Source organism: Drosophila yakuba, chromosome 2L (assembly GCF_016746365.2).
Source record: "Drosophila yakuba strain Tai18E2 chromosome 2L, Prin_Dyak_Tai18E2_2.1, whole genome shotgun sequence".
Classification (NCBI taxonomy): domain Eukaryota; kingdom Metazoa; phylum Arthropoda; class Insecta; order Diptera; family Drosophilidae; genus Drosophila; species Drosophila yakuba.
The window spans coordinates 1,803,685-1,828,379 of NC_052527.2; the positions used below are offsets into that span (position 1 = coordinate 1,803,685).

General features: G+C 41.9%; 6 protein-coding genes across 6 annotated transcripts; 2 read left to right on the top strand and 4 right to left on the bottom strand.

The window, feature by feature from the left end:
- The first annotated feature begins 4,313 nt into the window (after positions 1–4,313).
- Positions 4,314–5,316, top strand: LOC6526454 (C-type lectin domain family 4 member M). The gene has a single exon (XM_002087537.2). The coding sequence runs from the start codon at positions 4,331–4,333 to the stop codon at positions 5,156–5,158; it is 828 nt and encodes a 275-aa protein (XP_002087573.1). The 5' UTR covers positions 4,314–4,330; the 3' UTR covers positions 5,159–5,316.
- A 7,593-nt stretch (positions 5,317–12,909) lies between these two features.
- LOC6526455 (gustatory receptor for bitter taste 22e) lies at positions 12,910–14,752 on the top strand. The gene is made up of 2 exons (XM_002087538.2): positions 12,910–13,926; positions 13,993–14,752. Exons 1-2 carry the CDS (start codon positions 12,910–12,912, stop codon positions 14,143–14,145), a joined length of 1,170 nt encoding a protein of 389 aa, XP_002087574.1. The 3' UTR covers positions 14,146–14,752.
- Positions 14,753–18,146: 3,394 nt separating this feature from the next.
- Positions 18,147–19,363, bottom strand: LOC6526456 (putative gustatory receptor 22d). Its single transcript, XM_002087539.1, has 2 exons — positions 18,353–19,363; positions 18,147–18,299 (listed from the first exon to the last, which is right to left on the bottom strand). The coding sequence occupies exons 1-2, from the start codon at positions 19,361–19,363 to the stop codon at positions 18,147–18,149; spliced, it is 1,164 nt and encodes a 387-aa protein (XP_002087575.1).
- A 217-nt stretch (positions 19,364–19,580) lies between these two features.
- Positions 19,581–20,785, bottom strand: LOC6526457 (putative gustatory receptor 22c). The gene is made up of 2 exons (XM_002087540.1): positions 19,787–20,785; positions 19,581–19,733 (listed from the first exon to the last, which is right to left on the bottom strand). Exons 1-2 carry the CDS (start codon positions 20,783–20,785, stop codon positions 19,581–19,583), a joined length of 1,152 nt encoding a protein of 383 aa, XP_002087576.1.
- A 236-nt stretch (positions 20,786–21,021) lies between these two features.
- LOC6526458 (putative gustatory receptor 22b) lies at positions 21,022–22,231 on the bottom strand. Its single transcript, XM_002087541.1, has 2 exons — positions 21,224–22,231; positions 21,022–21,174 (listed from the first exon to the last, which is right to left on the bottom strand). The coding sequence occupies exons 1-2, from the start codon at positions 22,229–22,231 to the stop codon at positions 21,022–21,024; spliced, it is 1,161 nt and encodes a 386-aa protein (XP_002087577.1).
- A 432-nt stretch (positions 22,232–22,663) lies between these two features.
- On the bottom strand, positions 22,664–23,913 carry LOC6526459 (putative gustatory receptor 22a). Its single transcript, XM_002087542.1, has 2 exons — positions 22,893–23,913; positions 22,664–22,830 (listed from the first exon to the last, which is right to left on the bottom strand). The coding sequence occupies exons 1-2, from the start codon at positions 23,911–23,913 to the stop codon at positions 22,664–22,666; spliced, it is 1,188 nt and encodes a 395-aa protein (XP_002087578.1).
- Positions 23,914–24,695: the final 782 nt, after the last annotated feature.

The following is a 24,695-nucleotide window of genomic DNA, read 5'->3' on the forward strand; positions in this document are numbered from 1 at the left end:
TCACAAATTTCTAGTAAAAAGAAAAAACATATTTTATTTCCAGGAAAAACTCTTTTTGTTTGTTTGATTCATCTCATGATGCCGTAAATATTATTCAGCCCGGAAAAATATTTATTTACATATAGCTGAGTGAAGGATGAAAAACTTTGAACAACAGTTTAACAAAAGTTGCTAATTTTAGTGGCAAGCCCAAGAACGAAACTTTTTGTAGAGGATGAGCAAAAATATGAAATACAATTACCACATTAATTTACATCACTGCGGCCCGAAAAACAATTAAAAAGTTAGCAAAGTTTGAGCCCAAGCAAACAAATGTAGTGGGAACTAAAAATCAGAATACATGAGATTTTTTGGCTCCGCAAAGTTTGCCAATAAATCGAAATGTTGTTAGACAAACTAATCCTGAATTCCTTGATCCCCTTTGGTTGCTCAGATATTTCAATCGAATATTTCGTTTGCCCTGTGGATTCATGGATTCCTAAACCACAAAGGTTTGTTTGTTGTGTAGTTTCCTCGTGGCTTTTCCTTTGTTTGCCAAGCGAATTTCATAGAGAAATAGATTCGAAAATGGCTCTGTGTTTCATTCTGCTCATCTGTTTATTGATGTACTTCTTTTTACAAAAAAGCAATGTTATTGGAGAAACAGACTTAGAAACAGAGGGAGAGAAAAGTTTTCCTGCCACACAAATCAATTAAAAGTTCGCCCCAAGCTCAGGCAAAAGTCTTCAATCTTCCATCTTCAGCAGACTTTAAAGGGAATCTCATTCTTGGGGAGAAGAATATACATCAATGAATCAGGATGTTATTCAAGCATCTTCCAAATTAAACATTGATCGATGGCAGGATTATTTTCTCCCATTCTCATCCCTATATTATTCCCCGATAAACACTTCCAATTGATATTTAAATTGAGACTTTTCTTTGTCGCTATCTTAAATTTAAATTTGGGTTCTGCAAGGATAATCTCCCTTATTCCCCCGACTTTTCCTGCCACCTCAAATGTGCGAGTCGTTGACATGAATAATAAGAATTTCGACCACGAACGAAGGACTCTCCGCAGACTAAGGCCTAAGGACTACTGACCTCCCCCAAACTGGTTTCCTCGAACGGAGGTTGGTCTCGAAATTATGGCAGCAGAGAGGATGGAATCGCAGAAGAGAGCGAAAGCTTCTCTAGAGATTTATCTGTGAGATAACACGAGCGACGAGCGGATGTTCCTGGCTACATGTTGACAATGTCTGGCAACATTTGTGTCATCCTTCGTCCTTTGGCTCTCCCTTATATTGATTTCTTGCTCTGTTTTGGCTTCGATTTGAGGTTGAAGGCGGTGCAAGGAGTCAAGGAATGGGTGGCAGATGGATTTCTGGGTCAATTGCTTTCTGGTTGTGTATTTCACCATCTGTTCCTCTGTTTGTTGGTGACACTTTTCGGGGATTCCAATCCAAAAACCACAGACCTTTAACTTGAAACGGGGTAACCGTATGCCACCCTTTCACACTTCACACACTTTAAACCAATTACGAACTTGGCCCAGGCGACAAGCACTTAATTGGTTTAAAGGCCTTGACACAAAGTTTTCACTGGCAATTTGCGATGGCTGCGCATTTCCATCCAGTCATCCAGTCAACTGACATGCCACGCCCACTTCAATCGAGGACCCACAAATTTATTTGTTTTGGTGTGCGGTAAGGGAAAATGCACGAAATTCTGCGGACAAAGCCAAAAATAAATGAGCGGATGCAGGTCAAAGTGCAGTGGATGCACCCGTCGTCCTTCGTCCTTCGATTCCTTCCCCCTAACGCCTGATTATCGGAACCCCTTTTTGTGATAGATGATGCCGCCTGCTTCTGTTCCTGGCAACCTTTTAAAATTCCGCTCACGCAGGACATCAGCTTGGATGCTATGGTCCGTTCCACTGCTCCTGCCCCTGGCTTCGTCCTTCAGCACCGAGTTGCGGTTTCCTGGGAGGAGAGACAGGGTTCAAATAGGGATAAACGGGTGGGAAAACACGGTGCAGCTGCAATTTGGGGCCTCGGTTCGGCTGACAATGTCAGCACTTTCATTATTGCCCGCATTTTGGACTCAAAGTAGGACAAAGGAAGGAGCTTAGGTAAAAGGGCGGAGGAGTGTGGTGGTGCAGCTGAGTTCAGCTGATTGAATAGCATTTTTCCATGCTACTCGCCAAAGTTCCGATGCGGCAGCAATCAAAGCATTTTCCAAGTGTTTTCTGGCATTTTCCGGGATCTGATGAAAGGCACCAAATGGGAATGAAATCCGAGCCAGCTATTCTTAATTTCCTAAGCTCTTTCATCTAGATAGGTGAATTAGAAGGTATCCACATTGGATTGATTTACAATTCAAACAGATTGTGAATAACTTTTTCCTTTTCACATTAAGTGCTTTATATTTAATTTTCAAAAATTTTATGGTTTTGCCCTTCTCCTGACCACCTTAACTTGCCATTACTCATACGCAGCGTGGACCAAACCAGTCTGTCTAACTTGTATTTTTCAACCGACTGGGGAAATGCTTTTAGACCCGCTTTCAGAATTCTTAATGAGAATTCTCCCAGACGAGTTCCCAATTTTGGACATGGCTTAGAGGAATGTTCTTCTGCACTTTTCAAACGGTCAAGGTTGCTTTCTGACCTTGAACTTACACATGAAGACACTCGAATGAATGACACCCGCGATGGGAAGAAAAAGTGCCTTTCTTTCTCCTTCTCTTTTAAATGAGAGCACTTTGCTGTTGGGAAATCCCTCGACCACGTATTCCCTTCTCTAATATATTTCTTGACTTTGTTTTCCATTTCGGCATTTCCTTTGGCCCACAAATGCAAATGGAAACACTCGGATAAAGTGAAAAATTCTTCTGTTATACCAGCCTCCTTAAGCCGCCGTTTCGCCAGGCAAATAAAGATTTTCCCATCTCAGAGCGCGCTCTCCTGACCCCAATGCATCCTAGTTGAGGTTCTTCTCCTCGCCTAAATGGAGATGAGCACCTGCCCACCTCCTCATCTTGGGGTCACATCAATTTGAATGTTTCGCCTTGTTTGAGATGCTAATGCTGCGTAGAACACGAATATCTTAGTTGTCGGGGAATAGAGAGGTTAGCCGGCAGGGAAAGGGGAAAGTCAAGTTGCAACCACCCGGGTCACGTCCTCTGTTCTCCCTCCTCCACTGTCGATTGTGCGACAGTTGAACACTGGAAATGGGTCGAAGGTGTTGCATGATTTATGGATGGATGAAGATGCAGGGAGTCCCTCAAGACGGTGTACTGCACTTGCTGTTTATGTTCCAGGTGGTTAATATCCTGCGAGCGGTGAAGCGGGGAAACAACTCGAACAATGGGAACTGGGAAGAGGGAAAGCATATGCACATCCGTACTTCCTCCTTTTCCCTTTCTCCAATTCTCCGATTCTCCGTGTGCCACTTCCCGCAACTGTGTGCTATGGAGTACAGGGATACGCGATAGAGACATCTGCCACTTCACCCGATTCATTCCCACATTGTTCAGTGAACGCCCATTGAGGCATGCATAAAATATGTTACAAGGCAACCGACCATGCCCTCTTCACTGAAAGGGGCGGTGGATTCCGGGAGATGGCAGCCTGCCATCGATAAATTCGTTAAAATCTTCGCTTCATTCAATTAAAAGGGAAAACAAAATAAACGGAAAACAAGGAAAACACGTCACCAGAACTGAAGGAAATTTAAAAGGGGAAGAGCAAGGACATGTAAAGTGAGATGTCATCCGTGCGGGAAATCAGAAAGGATATTCTGAATCGATCTGAACTGATGTAATGAAGAAATAAAAGTTTCGATTTACTCAGGGTGAAAGGATAACGTGGTCAAAACCAACTGTTGCAGCTAATTATAACTTTTGGCGGAATGGTAATTGAAAGGCATTGAAAAAGAACAACTTGTTAATGGTTACAAAAGGAGGAAATAGTGAAGCTGATTCTCAAGCTGAGCAGAAGGAGTTAAAGGCGGAATCTCCGACTGAGCAGAGGGAGCTCTTGAATTAATACTATCAGGGTGTTCGGAATCTGTTGAATGTCCTTGCGAGCAGACTTTAATCCACCTTGCAGAGCAGGCCAGCGATGAAACCCCCCAAACAAATCCGCGCATAAACAACTTTAAATAAGTTTAGATGTTGATTCCATTAAATGTACATTCTAGTGCACTTGTCAATTAATTGCCTTGATTTACATACCTAATCAATTGAATTTCTTTAACCTTTCGCGGCGAATGTATGTACATAATTCGTTGAGTTCCGTATAAATAAACCCGAAATTCGGCAAAAATGTGTCAGTTGAGTTTTTCGCAACATGTGTGGGCTGCGTACCTGTTTTTTGTGCCTCGTCGTTGCATTCTGCCTCCTCTTCGGAGTGTCCCACTCCACCAACGAGTCCGTTTGTGTCCTGAGCAATGCGCCGCAGCAATGTGGCGCCTTCTGCCTGGGAGCAGTGCATCCACTGTGTGATCAGTACGCCAAATCCAAGCAAGAGGAGGCAATAGTTAAGATCATAGCGGATTCTCGGGCTGAGCAGAAGGAGCTCGTGGTGAAGCTGATAGCGGATTCTCGGACTGAGCAGATGGAGCTCGTGAATCACAGCAAAGAGATGGTGAAAATTATAGCGGAATCTTGGGCTGAGCAGAAGGAGGAAATGGTGAAGCTGATAGCGGAATTTCGGACTGAGCAGAAGGAGCTGTTGAATGTCCTTGTGGCGAATCCTACCGCGAGCAGACTTGAATCCATCTTGCAGAGCATGCCAGTTAGACTGTCGCCTGCGTTGCAGAAGATTGGATCCAGATACTTTCTCATAGAATATAATGAGAGGAAATCCTGGACTGATGCCGAGGAAACCTGTCGCGAAAGGGGCGGTCACCTGGCAGCCTTCCGAACCGAAGACGAGCTTGAAGCCGTCACAAGAATCGTCAATAAATATACCTCCTTCTGGCTGGGTTACCATCGAAATAGTGAGGACGAATTCGTGACGGCCGCCGGAAATAAAGGATCGTTTATGAAGTGGAAGTCTGGACAACCCGACAACTTTGGTGGCAAGCAGAACTGCGTTGGCCTGCACAAATCAAGCATGTATGATGAGTATTGCGATAATACCCAGGCCTTCATTTGCCAGCTGGACAAGGTTTAATAAAGATAAAGATAATACGTATATATCTATACATAATTATTTGTCAAATGCTCTGCAAATTTGACTGCAGAGAGTAAGAACTGTTTTCGTGCAAACACTTTCTTATTGGGTTGGATTGATTAACACAGAATTAACCAAATGCATGCCATATAAAGCAATATTCAAATTAGACCACCTCGTACTCATTTTGGCGGGTAGTACTTAAGCATTCAGTGTTCGTTGTTTGCGGGTATACAGATTACGCTGAAGTACTGAGCCCCATGCTGGATCACATTGTCAGGCAGTGGACCTCTAGTATTCAGCAACGAAAGGGAGGCGAGGTAGGAGGTCCCTCCCAAGGACATTGGATCGAGGCTGGACAGACTGGAAGGTCAGCAGGCGGTGCTGTTGCGGATAGTTCGTAGTTAGTCCAAGTTTGATAGGAAATAGTTGCGCCCAAGTTCGAGGTGGATTCAAAAATATGTAAAATTCTAAAATATGTAAAATGTAATCTGCAGAATATAGACAAGTAGAGAAGTAAAAAAAAAAAATTTATTTCATTTCGTTCGTTTTATTTTTGTATATATATATGGCCAAAGTGGAAGTCCACTGTTACCTGATCGCCCACTCATTTGGAATTGTTATTTGTTTATAGACTATAGCGTTCTCTCTTGTTTTATATTCGTAAATGCAGTCAAATAATAAACACAATGAAATGAAGTCAGATGCCTGGTTGTTTTAATACTTCGACAGCGAAGATGAAATTCCATATTTGGGCCCAGCTTTCAGTTGCTAATGTGTGAAGAGGGTCCTCATTAGTTTTGTATGACTACGCAAATGAGGGGATCTCAGAAAGGAGCTGTGCTGCGAATTCGGGATGGCAAGTCATGTGAGCTAATGATAAACACTCTCGTTAAGGATGTGTGGAGAGGGAAAAGGAAAGGAACTAAGCCAAAGCGAATGCTCAGATAACGGACAACGAAAAGCAGGAAGTGGGAGTGGTTGCAAATGGTAGCGGAAATGGAAAATGGGAAGTGCAAAGGACTTCATGCAATTCCAATTTTATTTGTTCACTGAATAATTGCGCACTTTAATTGAATATACGAATGCATTTTCCTTTGGCCGGAAAATAACGAAAAAAGAAAAATCAGTTGAAGTGAATGTTATGACAGGGTTGAAAATAATAGCTAATGAGGCATGGAAAGAAAGAAAATGAAGTGCAAATCTCTGGAAAATTAAAACAAAGCTAACTATGGAATTTAAAACACTCAAATGTTGCGCTCCAATGGTTTTAAAAAAATATGTCAATTAAGAATATGATATTTCTAAAGAGGAATTCAAAGTAGTGAAAAAGTCTGCCCAGAAAAAGCACTTCGAGCTCCGCCAAATGGGGCGAGGAAAAATGGGAAAAGGCCAGAAAAGCAAGCAAAGCAAATGGAAAGAACATGGAAAACTGCCGCAATTTGTTGCAAAAACAAAGAAAGTTTCGCTTGTCGGAAAGGAAATGCAACAAAGTAACGAATGGGAAATGCGGCAGGGGAGATATTTAAATCCTTTCCCTCTGAGTTTTCTCTTCCTGAGTAGAAACTGCAATCAGCCACTCCCACAATTCTCGCTCCGCCCATTTTGATGACGCTTGATATAAACCCCCAGAAAAATAGAAAGAATTGGAACATGAAGAGGGAAAAGTTCATGTTTTTCCTTGTCAACTCTTCTTTAAAGAAGAAAGGAGAAAATTTGCTCGATGAAACGGCTTGCAAGTGGGGAAAGCCACGAAGGACTGAGGACACTTGCTGCTTGCATTTGTGTTGTTTACAACTGGTGAGTGACTTTTATTGCCTCCCATTCGGATTTGCATTTTCAGTGCAACTGAACAGCACCTAATTGAAAGTAGGGCGAATCGGAAACACAAATCGTGGATTATAAGAAATGTGAAGAATAGAAACGGACTGAAAAGATGCCAAGAATCGATTCATGAGGCATCTTCCAGTTCATAAATTCCTCATGAAAGTTCTTTCCCATGTGAAAGGATTCTCCACTGTGTTACTTTTCCAGAGCCTCATTTTCATTCTCGCCACATTGGAACTCTGAATGTGCAGCATAAAACTAAGTGCTCCCTTTCAGGATCTCTGCCTGCTCCTTTCTTATATCGCATATCCCCCCAACTTACATCCTGTGCCTTCCTGAATCCTTTCATTTCGTATTTAGCCGAAGGGAAACGCAACAGAAAGGAAAATGCGGCTAGACAAGAGCTTGAAAGCAAGAAAAGGACCACAACTGGGAAGAGAAAGAGAGGCTAGAGTACAGATGAAAAGAGAGGGGAATAGAGGAGCCAGCAGTCAACATTTGCTGACTTAGCTGCAATTATGGCAGATATTTTTATGAACTTGATGCCAGCACACACTCACACTGAGACACATCCTCCGACACATGACACACACACTCACACACTAAAGGGTAGTGGATAGGGACATTACGACTCCTGAAAGGAAGCTGCGAGAAAAAGGTCAAACGGAGCATGGAAAATGAAGATGAAAACGCCAGTTGGAAAATCATCCGCAAGAGTTTATGAAGATGTTGTTCACTACTCCACAGATAAGTTATGTTATTGTGCAACTCCCTATTAAATTAAATTTTTAATTTTATATAATTTCTTTGTGTTCATTCTATTAACTAAAAACATAATAGATTATTTCCTGGCTGCTTTAAAAATGCCGTATCATTTTTAATTTTCCTTTGTTGTTCATTTTATAGGTGGCACTTGCAACTGAAAAACGTGTCCATGGTGAAAAACCGCACACTTCCGCAAGAGACAACAAAAGCAGAGGTTAATTGTTCAAATATTTTCAGAGCACACATGGAACGCCCTCTGACCGCCGCACCCCTCTCCGCTCTGCAAATCATTTCTGAAACAATGAAAGGCGCCACAAGATCACAACTCTGCTTTCACCAAAAACAAACTCCAAATTAATTTACGGCGCAGTTAAACATGCAAACATTTTCATTGTTAATTTTTATAGAGGGAACAGTGGAAAATGGAAACTCTACTTCATTGCAGTTTATTTCGAGGCTCGATAAGAATCATCAACAATTCATTTTCGGTTTCATTGCGTTCCCATTTCGCGAACTTTATTTCTTTAAATATCCCGCGGGGAGAACCATGAAATTCCCGTCGTAAAATTAAATTTCTCGCAATTAATTCCGATTCCGATTCCCCTCCGCTTTGCAGAAAGTTCGCTGGAATTTTTATCGCTGACCCGGAATGACCTTCCCATCGATTTCATCGCCTCCCATTTCCCACCCTCCCCATTTTATTTTCCTTTAATTTATTTATCTTTGTTGAAGATGTTCCTTGAAGTTGATTTTATGCTCTAGCTGACTTTGTCTCACTTTGGTCCCCTTTCCTGTCGCCTTTTAATTGTGTTTAAATTATTCGGGAGAGCGGCAGGGGAGCTTCGATTTCTGTTTATCTTTAGCAATTCCCCAAGAATTGGATCGAAATTTCTTCGAAATTTATTGCTCCGGAAATTAAAGAAAGTTTGCGAAGGAAAATGGCTCCTGGGACTTTTAATACAAACGCTCAGATGTAAAATATGAAAAAAGGACTTACGTTTGGTGCTTAGAATTTTAATATAATTTTTTATCACAGCACCCAATAGTTTATGAAATATGTTTATAATATATTTATTGACCATCCACAAAACCTTTCTTTCTTATCAGCCGAAAGATAATAAAATTATACAACATTTCAAAAGAACAACAGCCTCATAGAAGGATATTCTATTTTGTCGCTTCATTTTCAAAGCTGATTTTTATCACGGGGCACATTGAAAATTTACGAGTTTTCACAGCGCATAAATTCTGTGCCGTTTGCCAATTTTTATTATCTGCAAAATACTTTATGCGCATCTGAGGAATACACGGGATAGGGAGCATCTAATGGATACATGAACCCAAATTGAGACACTTTGCATGGACCGAAGCAATCATCATCCCCTCGAAGGGAGTCGGGAAACTTCGGTAGGGAAAAAGCTCGGAAAATGAGCCAAGAAATAATGATAAAAGGTGAAAAATGCACTTTGCGGAAAGGAAAAACAGAAAATGCTAAGCGCAACTTATTATGAAGGGAGCACAGCAAAAGAGGAGTGGGAAAAGAAAACTTTGAGCGGATGCTTCAGCTGCATGTGTTGCATACTTTGTGGGACTCCAAAGAAAGCATGAAAAATGGGCAAGGGGAAAACTAATTTTTAATGCCTCCCAGAGGAAAGGAAAAATAGGAAAAGTTTCCTCCTCCGATTGCAACGCAAAATGTTGTCACTTTGTATCCCGACAGCAGGGATCATCAATCGCCGCTCTCTTTTCTGAGTCACCAGCGGATTCATCAGAAAAATGTAAGAAATAGGAGTAAGTAAACCAAACTTCTTCTCGTTTGCCAATAAATTTTCAATTTCCGCCTGAAATTTGCAATTTATTTCACTCCAGAAAAGCTAATTTCCCCGCTCTCCAAACACTTCGCCCCTTTGTAAGTCACTTTCAGGGAGTTTTCCAAGGTGGATGGTTGGTTTTCCCTGCAGTTTTCCACACAAGCTCGCCAGAGTTTATCGAAGGACATAAATACGTCGGAAAATTGCATTGTCTGCTCCCAGGATTGCACTTTATTAGATAAGCAAAACAAGGTAAACATCTGCCGCATTCCTCTGCGATCCTTTGACAAGTAAACAACTGGAAAAGTTCGCCCTCCATTTTCCACACATAAATCCCAGCATTTTTGTCAATCGTGCTGTCAGCAATTTGATTTGATTTGCCAACTCTGCGAAAATATTTCATAAATATTTGCCCGGAATTTTCCCCGATTTTTCAACACTTTTTCTGGGGTTTCCTTCTTATCGCCCAGCGAACATTTGCAACTGTGAAAATATTATTCACTCTTTCCGTTTGTTTTTCCCTTGCTACTTTGTTGTGCAAATATTTTTGACCGTTTTTGCACTTCATTTGCCTGGGTGGGCGTGTTTGGGAGGGGCGTGGCTGTTTGTTTTTCTTTGATGTGCTAAATTGGTGCAACGATTGCATTCGGAATGAGATTCGATCGCCTTGAAATCGTAGAAGTTAACTTGGGATTATGGGGAAAATGGGGATGGAGGCCCTTAGTTTGCATACTTAACTCTCGAAACAGAGATTTTTATTTTCATGCCCCTTTGGGACGATATCCATTTGCTTTTAACGACTTGCGAGCAAAGTTTCCCCGCAGGCAACGCGAATCCTTTTCCAAGTGAAATATTAAACTTTGGCCCATCAGAAAATAAGGATAACAACAGGGTGGCTTGTATAATGGCCAAGGAGACATGACAGCAATAAGAGAAAACATTTTCAATAATCCTAAGGAAGAGGTTAAAGGCGGGACATTTTCATGTTTCCACTTTTTAAAGGCATTGAAAATAAATGCACAATGGAGAACAGATTGTTTGGTATATTTCAAAGATCACGGAATATTATAAATCTGGAATCGCTTAGCTAATTTTCAGCAAGCAAGCTGGAATGTTAAAATAGAAGCACAAATCTTGTTTTAATAGGTTCTTCTCCCTTTTCAGACGCTTATAATGTTATTTTTCTAATTAAGTCATTCAGGGCCTATTCCCTAACACCCTTATTTCCGTACCCTTTTTTTAATACTTCTTCGGAGGATTTCTCATGGCTTCGTTTGAAGTTGGTAGAGGGAATCCTTTACGGCCTCTAATTATGTCATTTGAGTCAAAATGTGACTTGGGTAGCCTAATTGCGCACGACTGCCTGGAAGTCGGCTCACGTGGCGTATACGCAACGTCTGATAACTTTTCTCGCTTTACCCCTACGTGTTGGTTTTTGGCGCTTTACTTATAATAAAATTAGGCACGTTTTTGGGGGAAGTGTGAAGCTCTGAAAAAAAGGAAAGGAAATTCTATATGAGGAAGGGTAAAATTCAGAGGGGGATCCGCAGAAAGGTCTCACTGGTATAGGGAGTTGGTCTCAACCAACATTCTGTGGTTTATTGTAGGTTTCAAACAAGAGGAGAGCTCTATTCAGGGAAAACGACATTCCACAATTGTACACCGTTTTGCGTTTAATTAAGCTCGAACTGCAAATGGGTAAAGTCACCTTCTCTTACAAGAGCGAATGAACTCGCTTAGCAATGCAAATTGGATGAGCCGCAGGATGTCAAAATAACCTGGTCCTGTTTGCTCCCTCATTGTTTGCTGTGGTCAGCAATTAAAAATTCAAACTATTGTTGTGTCGAGCACTGCCTCCTAATTCTAATTGCAAACTGTGTAGCGAATGTCCCCAAAGGACCCACAAAGGACACCCCGAGGATGCGGCTCAGCTGCTCTCAATTGTTATGAAAATGTGGTTTGATAATAGAATGAGTCTGCTCAGCAATTTACAAGCCAAAGCTTCTGCTTTCTGGGAAAGTGCTTCAGAATTAATTGAAATCCGGTGGGACAAGGATTTGCTTCAAGCCTTGATCTTCCCTTTGGGTGACTTTCAGCTTTGTGAAAGAAGTGTCAAAGCAGCAATTGCAGTGCGCCAAAAACATACTTTGAAAGGTGCCAGAAAAATACCACTAATGAAATGGGAAAAGAGTGGAACTTCCAGGTGACAGCTGCTAAAAGTTTGGCAGCCAACATAACTTCCTAATAGAGGGGAGGGGAGTTGCAAAAGCGTTAACTTTGCAACAGTGTCAAAAACTGCAGGCGCATCGGGAAACAACTTTAAACCATTTGAAAGTTTGCAGCGGCCAATGGGGACGGGGTAAAATGAAAACTGAAATATATTGGGGGAAAATTTCCAACACTTCGATGAAAGAATTCAGTTACTGAGAATTCCCATGCACCAATTGAGCCTTATTAATCGGAGGTTCAAGCACTTGGGTTCAAGAACTCGAGCGCCTGACTGGACATCAACAAATATTTCCCACAATCGGACACTCTTCTCGGTCTCTTCGCTCATATTTCAGCAGCTCATTGGGGCATGAACACGTCGTCTGCCACACTAATTGAATGAAATTTCATTTTCACAACTTCGGAACATCTCCAGTGCAGAAAGGCCCCTTGAGGGGATTTCACCCAACAAAGACCCAAAGACTCGTACTCCTCTTTATCTTCACGAGAGCTCTTCAGATGTGAAGTGAAATATGCTGGCATATTATCGCACTCGACGCTCCTCACCGATTTCAGATGAATTGCAATGAGTGGCTCTTCTCGAGGTTGTTTTCTGGTTTCCTTTGGGCTGCTCCAAATTATTTTTTACGAGCCTGCCCACAGAAATGACCCGACTAAGTGGGCAGCATTGGGGCGAAAAACTTTAACGGAACTTCAACCAGTGTCCATCCAATTAATTAAATGATTTAATCGCAGCAAATGTTGCTCGCATCATGAGCACAAACAACTTGTTTGGCCTATAAAGGCAACTACACTAAGATTAATTAGTGTGATAAAACAAGCAAGATAAGACGTTACCTGAATTGTTATGCAATAAAATGGTGTGGTATGAAGAAATAGTATAGCTCGAAGTTCTATGAAACATGTATTTAAAGGGATATCAATATGTAAGTTACTACTATTATTGATTTCTTTCAGTGCAGAGTGGTGAAATGTTTGTTGGTCTGGACAAGCAATGCCTTCATCGGCATTTCCCACACCAGGCCCGGAAACCATTTGTATATGCAACCAACCTTATCGCAGCTGGCACTCGTCGGTGGATTCCACTCGTGACCATTCGAGGCTGACTCTCCGGGCGGAATGTTCCGGCGTAGCGGAAGTGGCTTCCGCCAGAAGTGGACCAGCCTCACGTTGAAGGGTGCTTTATACGGATCATGGATCCTGGGCGTGTTTCCCTTCACCTACGATAGCTGGACAAGGACATTGCGTCGTTCCAAGTGGTTAATTGTGTATGGCTGTGTCCTGAATGCGGCATTCATTCTGCTGGTCGTTACCAATGACACTGAGACCGAAATTCCGCTTCGTATGGAGGTGTTTCACAGGAACGCACTGGCCGAGCAGATCAATGGCATTCACGACATTCAGAGCCTTTCAATGGTGTCAATAATGCTGCTGCGAAGTTTCTGGAGGAGCGACGATATCGAGAGGACCCTCAACGAACTACAGGACCTGCAGCACCGCTACTTTCGTTACTATTCTTTGGAGGAGTGCACCCGCTTCGATAGGTTCGTCCTGTACAAAGGCTTATCTGTGGTCCTGGAAATTGCATCCATGCTGGCCTTGGAACTGGGCATGTCACCGAATTTCAGTGCGCAGTTCTTCATTGGACTCGGCAGTTTGTGTTTAATGATCTCGGCAGTTCTCCTGGGAGCCTCACACTTTCACCTGGCCGTCGTCTTTGTCTACCGATATGTGTGGATTGTAAATAGGGAGCTCCTCAAGCTAGTTAACAAACTGGCGAATGGGGAAACCGTTGAGTCTGAGAAGGTGGACTTTTTGCTCAAACTGTACCATCGCCTATTGGATCTTAGCCATCGTCTGGCATCCATCTATGATTATCAAATGGTCATGGTGATGGCCAGCTTTCTGATCGCCAATGTTCTGGGCATCTACTTCTTCATAATCTACTCCATTAGTCTAAACAAAAACATGGACATTCAAATTGTGATCTTTGTTCAAGCCCTGGCCATCAACATGTTGGATTTTTGGCTAAACATTGAGATTTGTGAGTTGGCGGAAAGAAGTGGTAGACAAACTTCCACCATCCTGAAGTTGTTCAATGATATTGAATGCTTAGATCAGAAACTGGAGAGAAGTGTAAGATGAACCCTTTAACATTATTCATTATTTATTATTCAATTGAAACTACTTTTCCTAACCTAGATCACGGACTTTGCATTATTCTGCAGCCATCGCCGGCTGAGATTCCATCATTGCGGCTTGTTTTACGTGAACTGCGAGATGGGTTTTCGCATGGCCATCACCAGCTTTCTGTACCTGCTGTTCCTCATCCAGTTCGATTTTTGGAACCTGTGAAGATAGTCCATTAAATGCGCCCCTGGAAGAGTCCTCTAATTGGTTCGCACTTCCTTGTGTCGTCTGGAGTTGAGGGTCCTTGAAAGGGGAGCACGCGGGACTAACAAGTGACAGCTCAAGAAGTCGGGGGATTTTCAAAAGGGAGGCAGAACAAGTGGAATATGTACCTGAGCTTACACGGAGTCGTGCCTAAGTGAAAGCCCTTTTGACTTTTAAGCCGAGAGAACGGGAACACGGCCGCAGGACATCAGCAGGAAAAACGAAGCAATGAAAGGAGATTTATTTCCCTTCCTCCTCCAAAAAAGGAGGCCATTCTAAAGCCAAAAGGAGAATATGCACAAGTCGAAAGGATTCGGGGAAATGGAGTGGCTGTGAAAAGCAGCGCAATTAAGACCAACAAATGAACGGGTTTTCAGCTCTCTGTACATTTTTTTCGACTGGCTAAGAATGCAGCTGGATTTTCCGGCGAACAATGGCTGCGGAGAAAACAGAGAAAAGCTGAAAGCAGTAGCTTTGGCGCATTTTCTTTGTTCGACTCTTGTGCGATGCATAGTGTGTGCTCTGCTAATTTCCCTGACTGCGATTTTCCAGCTGTTTCCACACTTCCCCTGCTGGCTGCTTGTTTTCCCTGATTTATTGTGCTCCGGGCATTGCTTTTGATGCGGATTTCCATTCATACGAACGCATGTTGTTTAGTTTTAGAAGTATATTGTATATATGCTGCAGGTATAACTCTATTAAATGTTAATATTTGCACTATATTTGAATGAAAATGAGTTAAATTAAATACCAGATACCCATGCTTTAAGGATACCCATCTAGATTGAAATCCAATCCCTCTGGAAGGCATCAATTAAAGTGCTGAGTGCAGGGATAAAATCCTGTTAAAAATCAACACTCGAGGCTGCGGATAATCTGACCCTTAGCCACTTATTGTCAGAGGCCAACCGCTGTCAAGGCCAGGCCAAGACCACCCACCACCCTTCTAATCCCAGGAATCACCGCCATTAGCCTCGATTAGAAGGCCAGAGGAGGAAGACAATGCCGAAGGGGACATCAGCCGCATCGGCAGTAAAAACAACTACAAAGAACGCGTCGCTCACAGCAAAAGTGCGTAAATTGATTTTTATTATCCTGCGTCCTGCGTCCTGCGCTCCCTATCCACTTACAAAGTCCTGTAGCCATTCAACTTGGCTCAGCAAAAAAAAAGTTTCGGGCCGCATTTCCTCCCTTTCGCTCTGCCCAATATATTTGATTTATTGGTTTTATCCGGATTGCGCGCAAATTGTTCATTGCTTTGTTTACACCATAAAAATCCTGATGGACACATTAGTTCGCCGAAATGCGCCATCGCATGCTCATGAGGCAGACTCGTAAATTCCATCGATAATTTCCGCTATCATTCTGTTTTTGTCTGGCGGAATATTTATTGGTGCAGCCATTATTTTATGGCAATATAAAAGTCAGTCGGGGTAGGCAACATATACTCGTATTTTATTGGGCCCCTACATTAAATTACATGTAATAGCTTTCCAATTATCCAAATGACTTAGTAAGAAAAGGTCTGCGCTTCTTTCCCAAATCAGATAACAAGTTTTCAACCTTTCACACTCTCCTGACAGCAAGCTCACCTCAATTTATAATTTGTCCAGCAAATTAATTAAAATTTGCCGCCAGGCCTGCCACAAAATCGGGCTGACTGTTCATTTATTGTAATTAGGGACGAAACAGACGAAACTTTTTCGTTTTCTCTTAGGTAAAGGACGTTCAATGACCCAAAGGGATTGCCAAAGGCTGCATACGAAAGGTCAAAGGTTATCAGCAAATTTTTAATTTAAATTTATATGCTTTCCAGCAGCCGCAAATTGGGGAATGTTTCTGATGGACTAAGGAGTGAGTCAGCTGCGCAGACTTGTGAACTTCAAGGGAAGCAGTTAATGAAAGGGAAACCCTCAGCCTTTTCCTAATTACGCTAAATTCCCATCAATTGTTCCATTGATTCAAGCCGACTGCCTTAATTAGTTTGCCAATGCGTTATAATTTGGACCTCCAGCCCTCAATTTATATAAGCCGTTCGGAGCGATGGGTAGAAGCTTTTCCCGAAAGTTTGGCTCAGAAAAGTTTGAGGATTAAATAATTGCCAATTTGCTGCAAGTTGCTGGCAGTTTAAACAACAATTCAACGAAGAGCAAAGCCGATTTGTGTCCCCAGCTAAAACGAAACTATCTGAAGGCTGAAAATGCGATGGAAGGAAGCCAAGAAAAGCCGGGCAATTAGTGGATAGTCTGGCTAAATATTGCAGCCATATTCTTTTGGCAACACTTTAATTGCACTTGGCTAAGAAACAGCTTGGGATTTTTTTTTGGAACACGTTCTTAAACACTATCTCTGTTGCTAAATAAATATTTAGGTTTGCAACTTTTGTATTGTCGACGATAAAAACCAATACCATAAACAAGATGATCGCATTATGGAGAGTGAAATGAGGGACAGATAACCGAACTTATCACTATAAAGGAAACCCATTTCGGGCCTATTTTTGCTGACAGTGCGAATGGAAAATTTTTATGAATTCTTGCCTCCGTGAAAATGGTGAAAATGTGCTTCACTCAGCAGGGCGATAACCAGATGCTGTCATTTTAATAAAAATATATTGAAAGCTGGCACAAATCGAGATGAGCGAATCGAATTATCCGTAAGCGTTGACGAGTCGCCCTAACAGCAAGAATGTTGACCTAATGCTGACTTCACTGCTGGAATTTTATTGTGTAAACAAAGGATCCGAGAGATCCGGGGGACGCCACGTGGCCCAAACAATTGGCGGATGTCCTGGGCCAGGGCAATAAATCAAATGCTTGTGTACACTCGACTTTATATTTGTTTGCCCGCCGTGCAGATGGGCAGGAAATTTGCAGAAGCTCGAGAGCCGAGGATGCCGTGCGGCAGGAGGGGCATCCCCTGCACAGGATAATAAAAATCAATTTACGCGATTGTGTCGAGTGTGGCTGCTGGGCCCTGTTATCGCAGCTGGCTTTGTGCTCTCGATAATCGAAGATAATGGGGCTCTACCCCGACGAGGGCCGAAAAGGACCAGAGGACTGTAGCTGACAGCCAAGGATGTTCGGGATGCCAAGGACGAGGGCCCCAGCGTGTGTGGGTATGCATTGTCTGACTTTTTCTGTGCGCTCCACATTGTTGGCCTAATTGTTGCCTGTCAGTTGTAGTTTTCTGGCCTAAATGTTGCCAATGTCCGGCCGAACAGACGACGGACACAGTGTATAGTAATATTGGCATAAATCAAGCGCAGGTGATTGCAAGGGCAAACAAATGAGAACCCAGAAGACGAGCACAGAAATGTTTATTATATATAAACATGTAGTTTTTATAAACTACATACGCAGTTTTAAATATTTTCTAAATTAAATTGTGAAAACAAAAGGATTTGTAATAAGCCAGCGTATTTTTCTTCAAAATGCATCCTATTTAAAATGTTTATTTGGTGTGAACAACAGCTAGAGCGCCCTTAAAGCTGCTCATGTAGGTTAGTGCCATTGTTTTCGCAAAGTAGTAAAAAAAGGGATCCCATTCACAGCTAGCTGCAAAGCAGTAAAGCAGTAAACTCATTTATTTGCTGGCCTTAATTGCACTCTTTTTACAGCCACTCCACTCTTTTGGGGCGCTTTTGACTCTTCCGTTTTTGAGAGCTTAACTTCTGGCTTTCTGCATAGTCTCGTTTAAGGGCTAAGAGTTCCAAAGGAGTTTGGCTTTTGCAGCTGTAGTTTTGCACTGCGGCCCTGGGGCTCTGTTCCAATTTCCCTTCCTTTTCCCAACTGCAAGTCGTTTGCTTCATTCACTCGACGACAATTGCTCAACTGCTTGTAGGGAAAGTGATTCAGCTTTTATTGCCATGATGTCACCTGCTTAATATTGCATCTCATGTCTTTGTGGAAGACTTAGTGGCAGCTCTAAAGGAACTCAACCCTAATAGAAAGCCTGGGGAATCACAAGTTCATAAAGTCGAACTGGACCAGGTACAGCAAGTACAGAAAGCTTGCGACGAACATATTAAAGCCCATTTCTCGATTTACGTAAAATAATCCGCAGTGAAGAAACTTAAACCTCTGATGACTGCAGTACAAGGCAAAGTCTGATATCTAAGGGTAAAATTTCAATTTAAACGATAGTTATTAAGGAAACATAAACTTACACTTCTCTCAAGATCTTTGTCTATGCTCTCAATATCGTTGAACAGCTTCAAGATCATCGAAGTTTGACTTCCAGTTTTCTGCAGCAAATCACAAACCTTCATGATCAGCCAAAAGTCCAGGAAATTGTTAGCTAGTGCGAGGGGAAACATAATTAACATTACGAAAAAGGACATCTTGCCCAGGCTGATCCTGTAGACAATCATATAGAAGCAAACGATGATGTTGGCAGACAGAAATACTGCCATCATCAGGACCGTCTGGTAGTCGTAGCAATCGGCCAGTCTGCTATATAGTTGAACCAGTTTGGTGTAGAGTTTCAGGAGGAAGCGAACTCTGGAGGAGCTGCCCATTTGGTTGCCCCTCAAGGAGGAAACCAGGCTCAGGAGTTCCCTGTTTATGAGCCACACAAATCGGTAAATGAAAGCCAGCCCAAGATGATAGTGAACGGCCAGGAGAAGCGTTCCCAACTTGCCCAACGAGACGACCAAGACGTTCATTACGGGTACATTAATATTGGGCGTTCCAAAGTGCACAATCCAGGGAGCTAACAGTCCCACTACAATGAGAACTCCTTTCTGGATCACATAGACATCGAAGGCAGGACACTCCACTGCATCGGAGCAAAAGTAATTGGCTTTCAGGAGCATCAACCCATTGTAGATCTCCTCCAGGTGTTTGCTCCTCCACAAGGTTCGCAGGTACACCGTGCAAATGGTCACCACTCCGACTACTTCCTTTAGTGAAATAATTTGATGGAGCACGGAGTTCCTCTGAAAGACATCCAACCTGATCCCATGTTCATGGTACTCTGCACTTTGTTTCAGCATCAGGATAAGGGGACTGGAGGTCATGGCTAGTCCAAAAAGGATTAGCCACTTGGAGCGGCGTAGTCTCCTCAGCTTTGGGTCATACTTAAATGGAAATATTCCGAGCAGCCAGGAGCTGTAAAGAATCGACTTAAGGACAACGTAGACAAACTTCTGTCGAAGACCACAACGAGGTCGGAACATCGCAGGACGACTGATGAAAATGCCATCACAAAACCCAAAACAGCCTGTTGATGAAATATTAATTAGTAAAGTTCTAAGTGATGAAGATAACACCACATTAAAATATAATTCAAGCGGAAAGTAATTTAATTAGTAGCAACCACAAATCTAATGAGTGTCTATTTTCTGTGAACATAAGCTCGAATAAGTAAGTTGAAGGAGGACAAACAAGACAGTTTTACAAATTCATGAAATCGAATTGAATCAAGTAAATCAAGTATAAGACACTGGTGATGATCATCTGGAAACCCATATTATAGTTTATAGTAAAAAGTCCACACACGTGAAATTTAAATTGGCGATGACTGCACAGCAATGCGAACTCGTTCACCTGTTAAAATAAATATAATAATATTTTTTTTATCTGCTTTAGTTTATACTTACACTTCTTTCTAGTTCAATATCTTTCAGCCCAAGATCAGCGAAAAGTTTAAGTACTTTTGGGGTCCTTTTGCCAGCATTCTCCGCTAGATCGCAAGCGACAATGTTCAACCAAATATTCCAAAAATTAACAAGCAAAAACTGCGGGAAAATCAGCAGACATAAGGAATTTATATTCATGCTGATGTTCAACACAATCCAGAAATATATGGCCAAAATATTACTGGCTATGCCAGTTATAAGAACTAGGGTCATATGGTACTCGTAGGCGGCCACTATACTCCCTTTGAGCTGCAAAAGGCGACGGTACAATGAAAAGAATTCACGAATCCTTGATGAGTTAACCCTATGATCCAGTTTAAGTTTGGTTACCAGTTCCAATAGTTGTCCGTTGATCAGCCATAAATAGCGATAGATTAACAGGACTCCGACATAATGGTGCATAATATTGCAATTGATGCTGAATTGCATTAAGGAGTTCACAATCACCATGTCCACGGAAAAGTTGTTTCCAGGCAGTTCGTAGGAAACACTCAGGAATGTAAGTAAGAGGCCAATCACAGTAACCGCCTTTTGGATCACGAGGCAGTTGAACTTGGGGCAATTCTTCTCATTCAAACTGGCAAAGTGTTGATACTCAAGGACAAGCAGTTCATTTGCCAAGTCCTGAACTCTTATGCTTCCCCAAAAATTCAAGAAATGCATTACGAAGCATGAAGAAACGGCCAGAATGCCAGCTATGTTGTGGATGTCTTCTAGGACTGTATTCCGCGTAAATGCCTCTTTACTGCCTTGCTTTTGACCTTCTGAGTACACCATTTTCACAAGAAGAAAGGAGTTCCCAAATAGTCCGTAAAAAAGAAGCCATCTGGAGCGCTTCAGCTGTCGTTTTCGCGAGTCGAATGTGAAGGGAAATACTCCAAGTAACCAGGATCCATACAAAGTTACCTTCAAGACAAACCAACACAAACGGGATTGCCAGTTGCTGCGTGATCCCAACATATTCGACTAGCAATCGAAAATTAAATGGTCAATTTCACTCCACCAGATATACAATAACTATACTAGATATAAGCAATCATCGAAGAACTGGAGCTATTACGTTAATCAATCTATAAAGTCCATTTTGGCTTATTAAAAAGGGTTCATAGGGGTGAACTATTGATTTAGGGCGTTAACAATGGGCAACAAATGAAGGAAATTTTGAAAGCATTTTTTAATGAATTAAAAAGGTTAATTTACAAGTTCATATAATCAAACTGAACTAGGTATACCAAGTAGAGGAAAGTGGTTATAATCATTTTGAAGCCCATTTTATAGTTTATACAAAACAGGCCACACAGTTGAAACCGGAACTTCCGGTGACTGCAAAGCCAAGCGAACTCGTTCACCTGTTGGAAAAATTAATTATAATCATATCAAATTCTATCAAATACTCACACTGGTTTCTAGCCGATCATCTCGGTGTTCGAGGTAAGAAAATATTTTTAGAATGATCGCAGTTTCGTCACCAGCCTTTTCAGTAAGATCGCATACGGTAATGAACAACCAGAAATCCCAAATGTTTATTAACAGAGATTGCGGGAAGACCACCAAAAAGACTGAAAAGTTATGCATACTGATTCCATATACTATGAGGAAATAAATGACCACGATGTTGCCAGCTAGCTGAGATGTTATTAATAGGATCACTTGGTATTGGTAGGCGATGGCCAATTTTTTATAAAGCTCCAGAAGGCGGTTGTATAAGGAAAGAAGTTGATGAATACTGGTAAAGTCTGCCCCAGGATTCCGTTTTAGTTGGCTCACTAGGACCTTCAGTTGTCCGTTTAAAAGCCATATATACCGATAGATTAACAAAACTCCTATATGGTAGTGCATGGTATTCAAATTGAGAGTTACTCCCATCAGAAAGCTCAGAAGTACGAGATGTAAAGGGTACTCATTTCCCGGAATTGCGTAGATGAGCGTGAAGAAGGATAATAACTGGCCCAGTTTAGTCAAAAACTTTTGAATCAGAAAGCAGCTGAAGTTTGGGCAATTTCTCCCATTCAGGCTTTTAAAGTCCTGATACTCAAGAGTTAAAAGTTTGTTGCATATTTCCTCAACTTTCCTGCTGCCCCAAAAGTTCATAAAGTGTATCAATATGCCTGAAAGGGTGTTTATCAATGCAATTATTATGTTAATGATCTCCAGCACAGGACTTCGCACAAAAGCTTCTAGTTTTTGTTTCTTAAATTCAAAAGCCAATCGAATCAGAATAAATAAATGGATGTAATTAGCGACTAGGCCGTAAACAATAAGACCGCAAGAGCGCCTAAGTTGGCATATTCTTTTTCTAGAGTCCACGGTGAAGGGGAATAAACCAAATAGCCAGGATCCATAGAGAGTGGCTCTAAGGATCTGTCTTGCCAAATAAGGACGAATGTCGCGGCTTGTTTCGAACATTTCCGGCCACGAGAGAAAAGTCGACTGGTGCCACAAAAATGTAAGTAAACACCCGGGAAAGTACGGGAACACTAAAATAGAAAGCACCAAACGAAGTGTTGACGGCTTCCAAAGTTAACAATCAACATAAACCCTTTTAAAATGATTAATACTGTGATGAAATATCGATTGCAGAGGAATGACTTTTTGTAGTATACACAAATTAATAGGATAATTATTTTAGGGTTAAATGAGATAAGAGTTATATTGTTGGCGCACTCGATAAATTGAGGACGATGCCAATAAGTCTGGGTTCACTATATTAGAAAAGGTACGAACTACTTGTAAGCCATAGAGTCAAGAAAAGTAATATTTGGAGTCACAAAAAACTTTTAAAGTAATATATGTTATCGTTTTTAGTCGTCTTTAAATGAAAATTTACACCTCAATTGATTAAACATCAGTTTTGAATTTCAAATTCATGTAATCAAACTGCACCAAGAAAACTACGTATAAAATGTTTGTGATTATCATACGAAAGCCCACCTCATAGTTTATATCGAACAATCCGAGATGGCAAATTTTCAGACTGCGATGGCTGCAGAAACAGGTGAATTCAGCTATCTAAGAAAGAAAAGTAAATGTGTAAAGAAATACATAATATTTTAAAACGAAGATCCACTTACTCGGCGCTCCATTTCCTGGTCCATGTTCTCCATATCATTGAATAACTTTAGGATCATAGAGGTCCTTTTGCCCGTGCTTTCAGCCAATTCGCAGAAGGCGATTCCCAACCAAAGGTCCCAAAAGTTGACGATCAAAGCTTGGGGAAAGAGCAGGATCATGATTACCAGGGAGAATCTCTTGATGTTGATCCAGCAAATGACCAGCACATGGCCCAAAATAATGTTGGCCGAAAACAAGGTGGCCATGAAAAATGTCACCTGAATATCATAAATGGCGGCTAGGCGGGCGTTCAAGTCCAAAAGGCGAGAATATAGCCCGAGAAGCAGTTGGACTCGATCAGGATCCACGCTGTCTCCCCTTCTCAGGCGACTGGCCATGTCCAGAAGTTGTCCATTGATTATCCACACATACCGGTATATGTAGATCACTGCCAGGTGAAAGTGCATCACCACCATTAGCACTTCCAGCTGCACAATGTAGATACAGACTGCCTCGTGGATAACAATCTTGCTATCCGGTATGCCAAAGTAGATCAGCAAAGAGGAGCCGATTTCCAGGATTACCACAAGACCCTTTTCGATCACATACCTATTGAATTGGTCGCACTCCGATAGGATGAGCTTACTGAAGTGACGCTTCTCCAGCACCAGTAGCTCATTGAGAATCTCAGCTAGTTCACTGCTCCTCGAAAAGGTTCGCAGATGGGTCACCAGTGTGGTTATCACACCGATAACCTCTACCAGCTCTTCCACCTGCTTAACCAATGGATTCCGCTCAAAGACCTCCACCTTGACAGAATTGTGATCATCCGTCGAAGGCAGCACTGATAAAACCAGCAGACTCAAGTTAAGCACCAAACCATATGCCAAAAGCCACTTGGAGCGATACAGGCGCCTTGTCCGAGAATCGAAAGTGAAGGGAAATAGTCCGAGGACCCAGGATCCATACAACGTAGCTCTGATGGTGAAGTGCGCAAGGACCTGACGAATCCGATGAATCCGATTCGGTTGTGACATTATTGAAGTCCGACTCGGAATAATTTGTGACACGGAAATGACCCTACGGAACGTTGTGAACATAGAGTGGTGACTTCTTGATGAGTCAGACAGATAAGCAAACTAATTATTGGGAACTTTCGCTCGCTGTATTGTGAATTTACCGGTTAGTTAACTTCAAGGACGAACTTCATTACCCGAAATGCAATATTTGATGAGTAAATGTGCCGAAATACTACCTGAAAATCGCTCGATTAAAGATTGGAATATGTTTAATAAACTTACTAATTAAGAGTGTCAGATTAAATTTCACGTAGAACAACCACACTTTTTCCATTTTATTGTTGGTGTGTTGCTGTTTTCGGTGGAACAGGAGATGTTCTTTTTTAGTTTTCTATTTCATATATAACAGAGAGAAGCCCTCTTATGCAGTAAGTCCATACTTCACCAATTTCAAGGAGCCCACAGCAATTTCCCTTATGCTCATTCCATTATCAAACCACGTTTTCATGACTATTCAGAGCAGCTGCACCACATCCTCAAGGTAGGCACTTGCTACACAGCTTGCCATTAGAATTGGTGAGGCGTTTTCCGACAACAGTAGTTCGAACTTTTAATTACTAACCACAGCAAACAATTGGGGAACAAACAGGGTCAACAATGAAATGAGCGAGGACTTTTGCAATTTGCATGGACAACCGAATGCAATTTCTCAAGTGTGGGATCGACTTTACCCTTTTGCAGCTCGATGTTACTTAAACGAAAACTAGCCATCAATTAAGTCATGTGTACTGATAGACTGA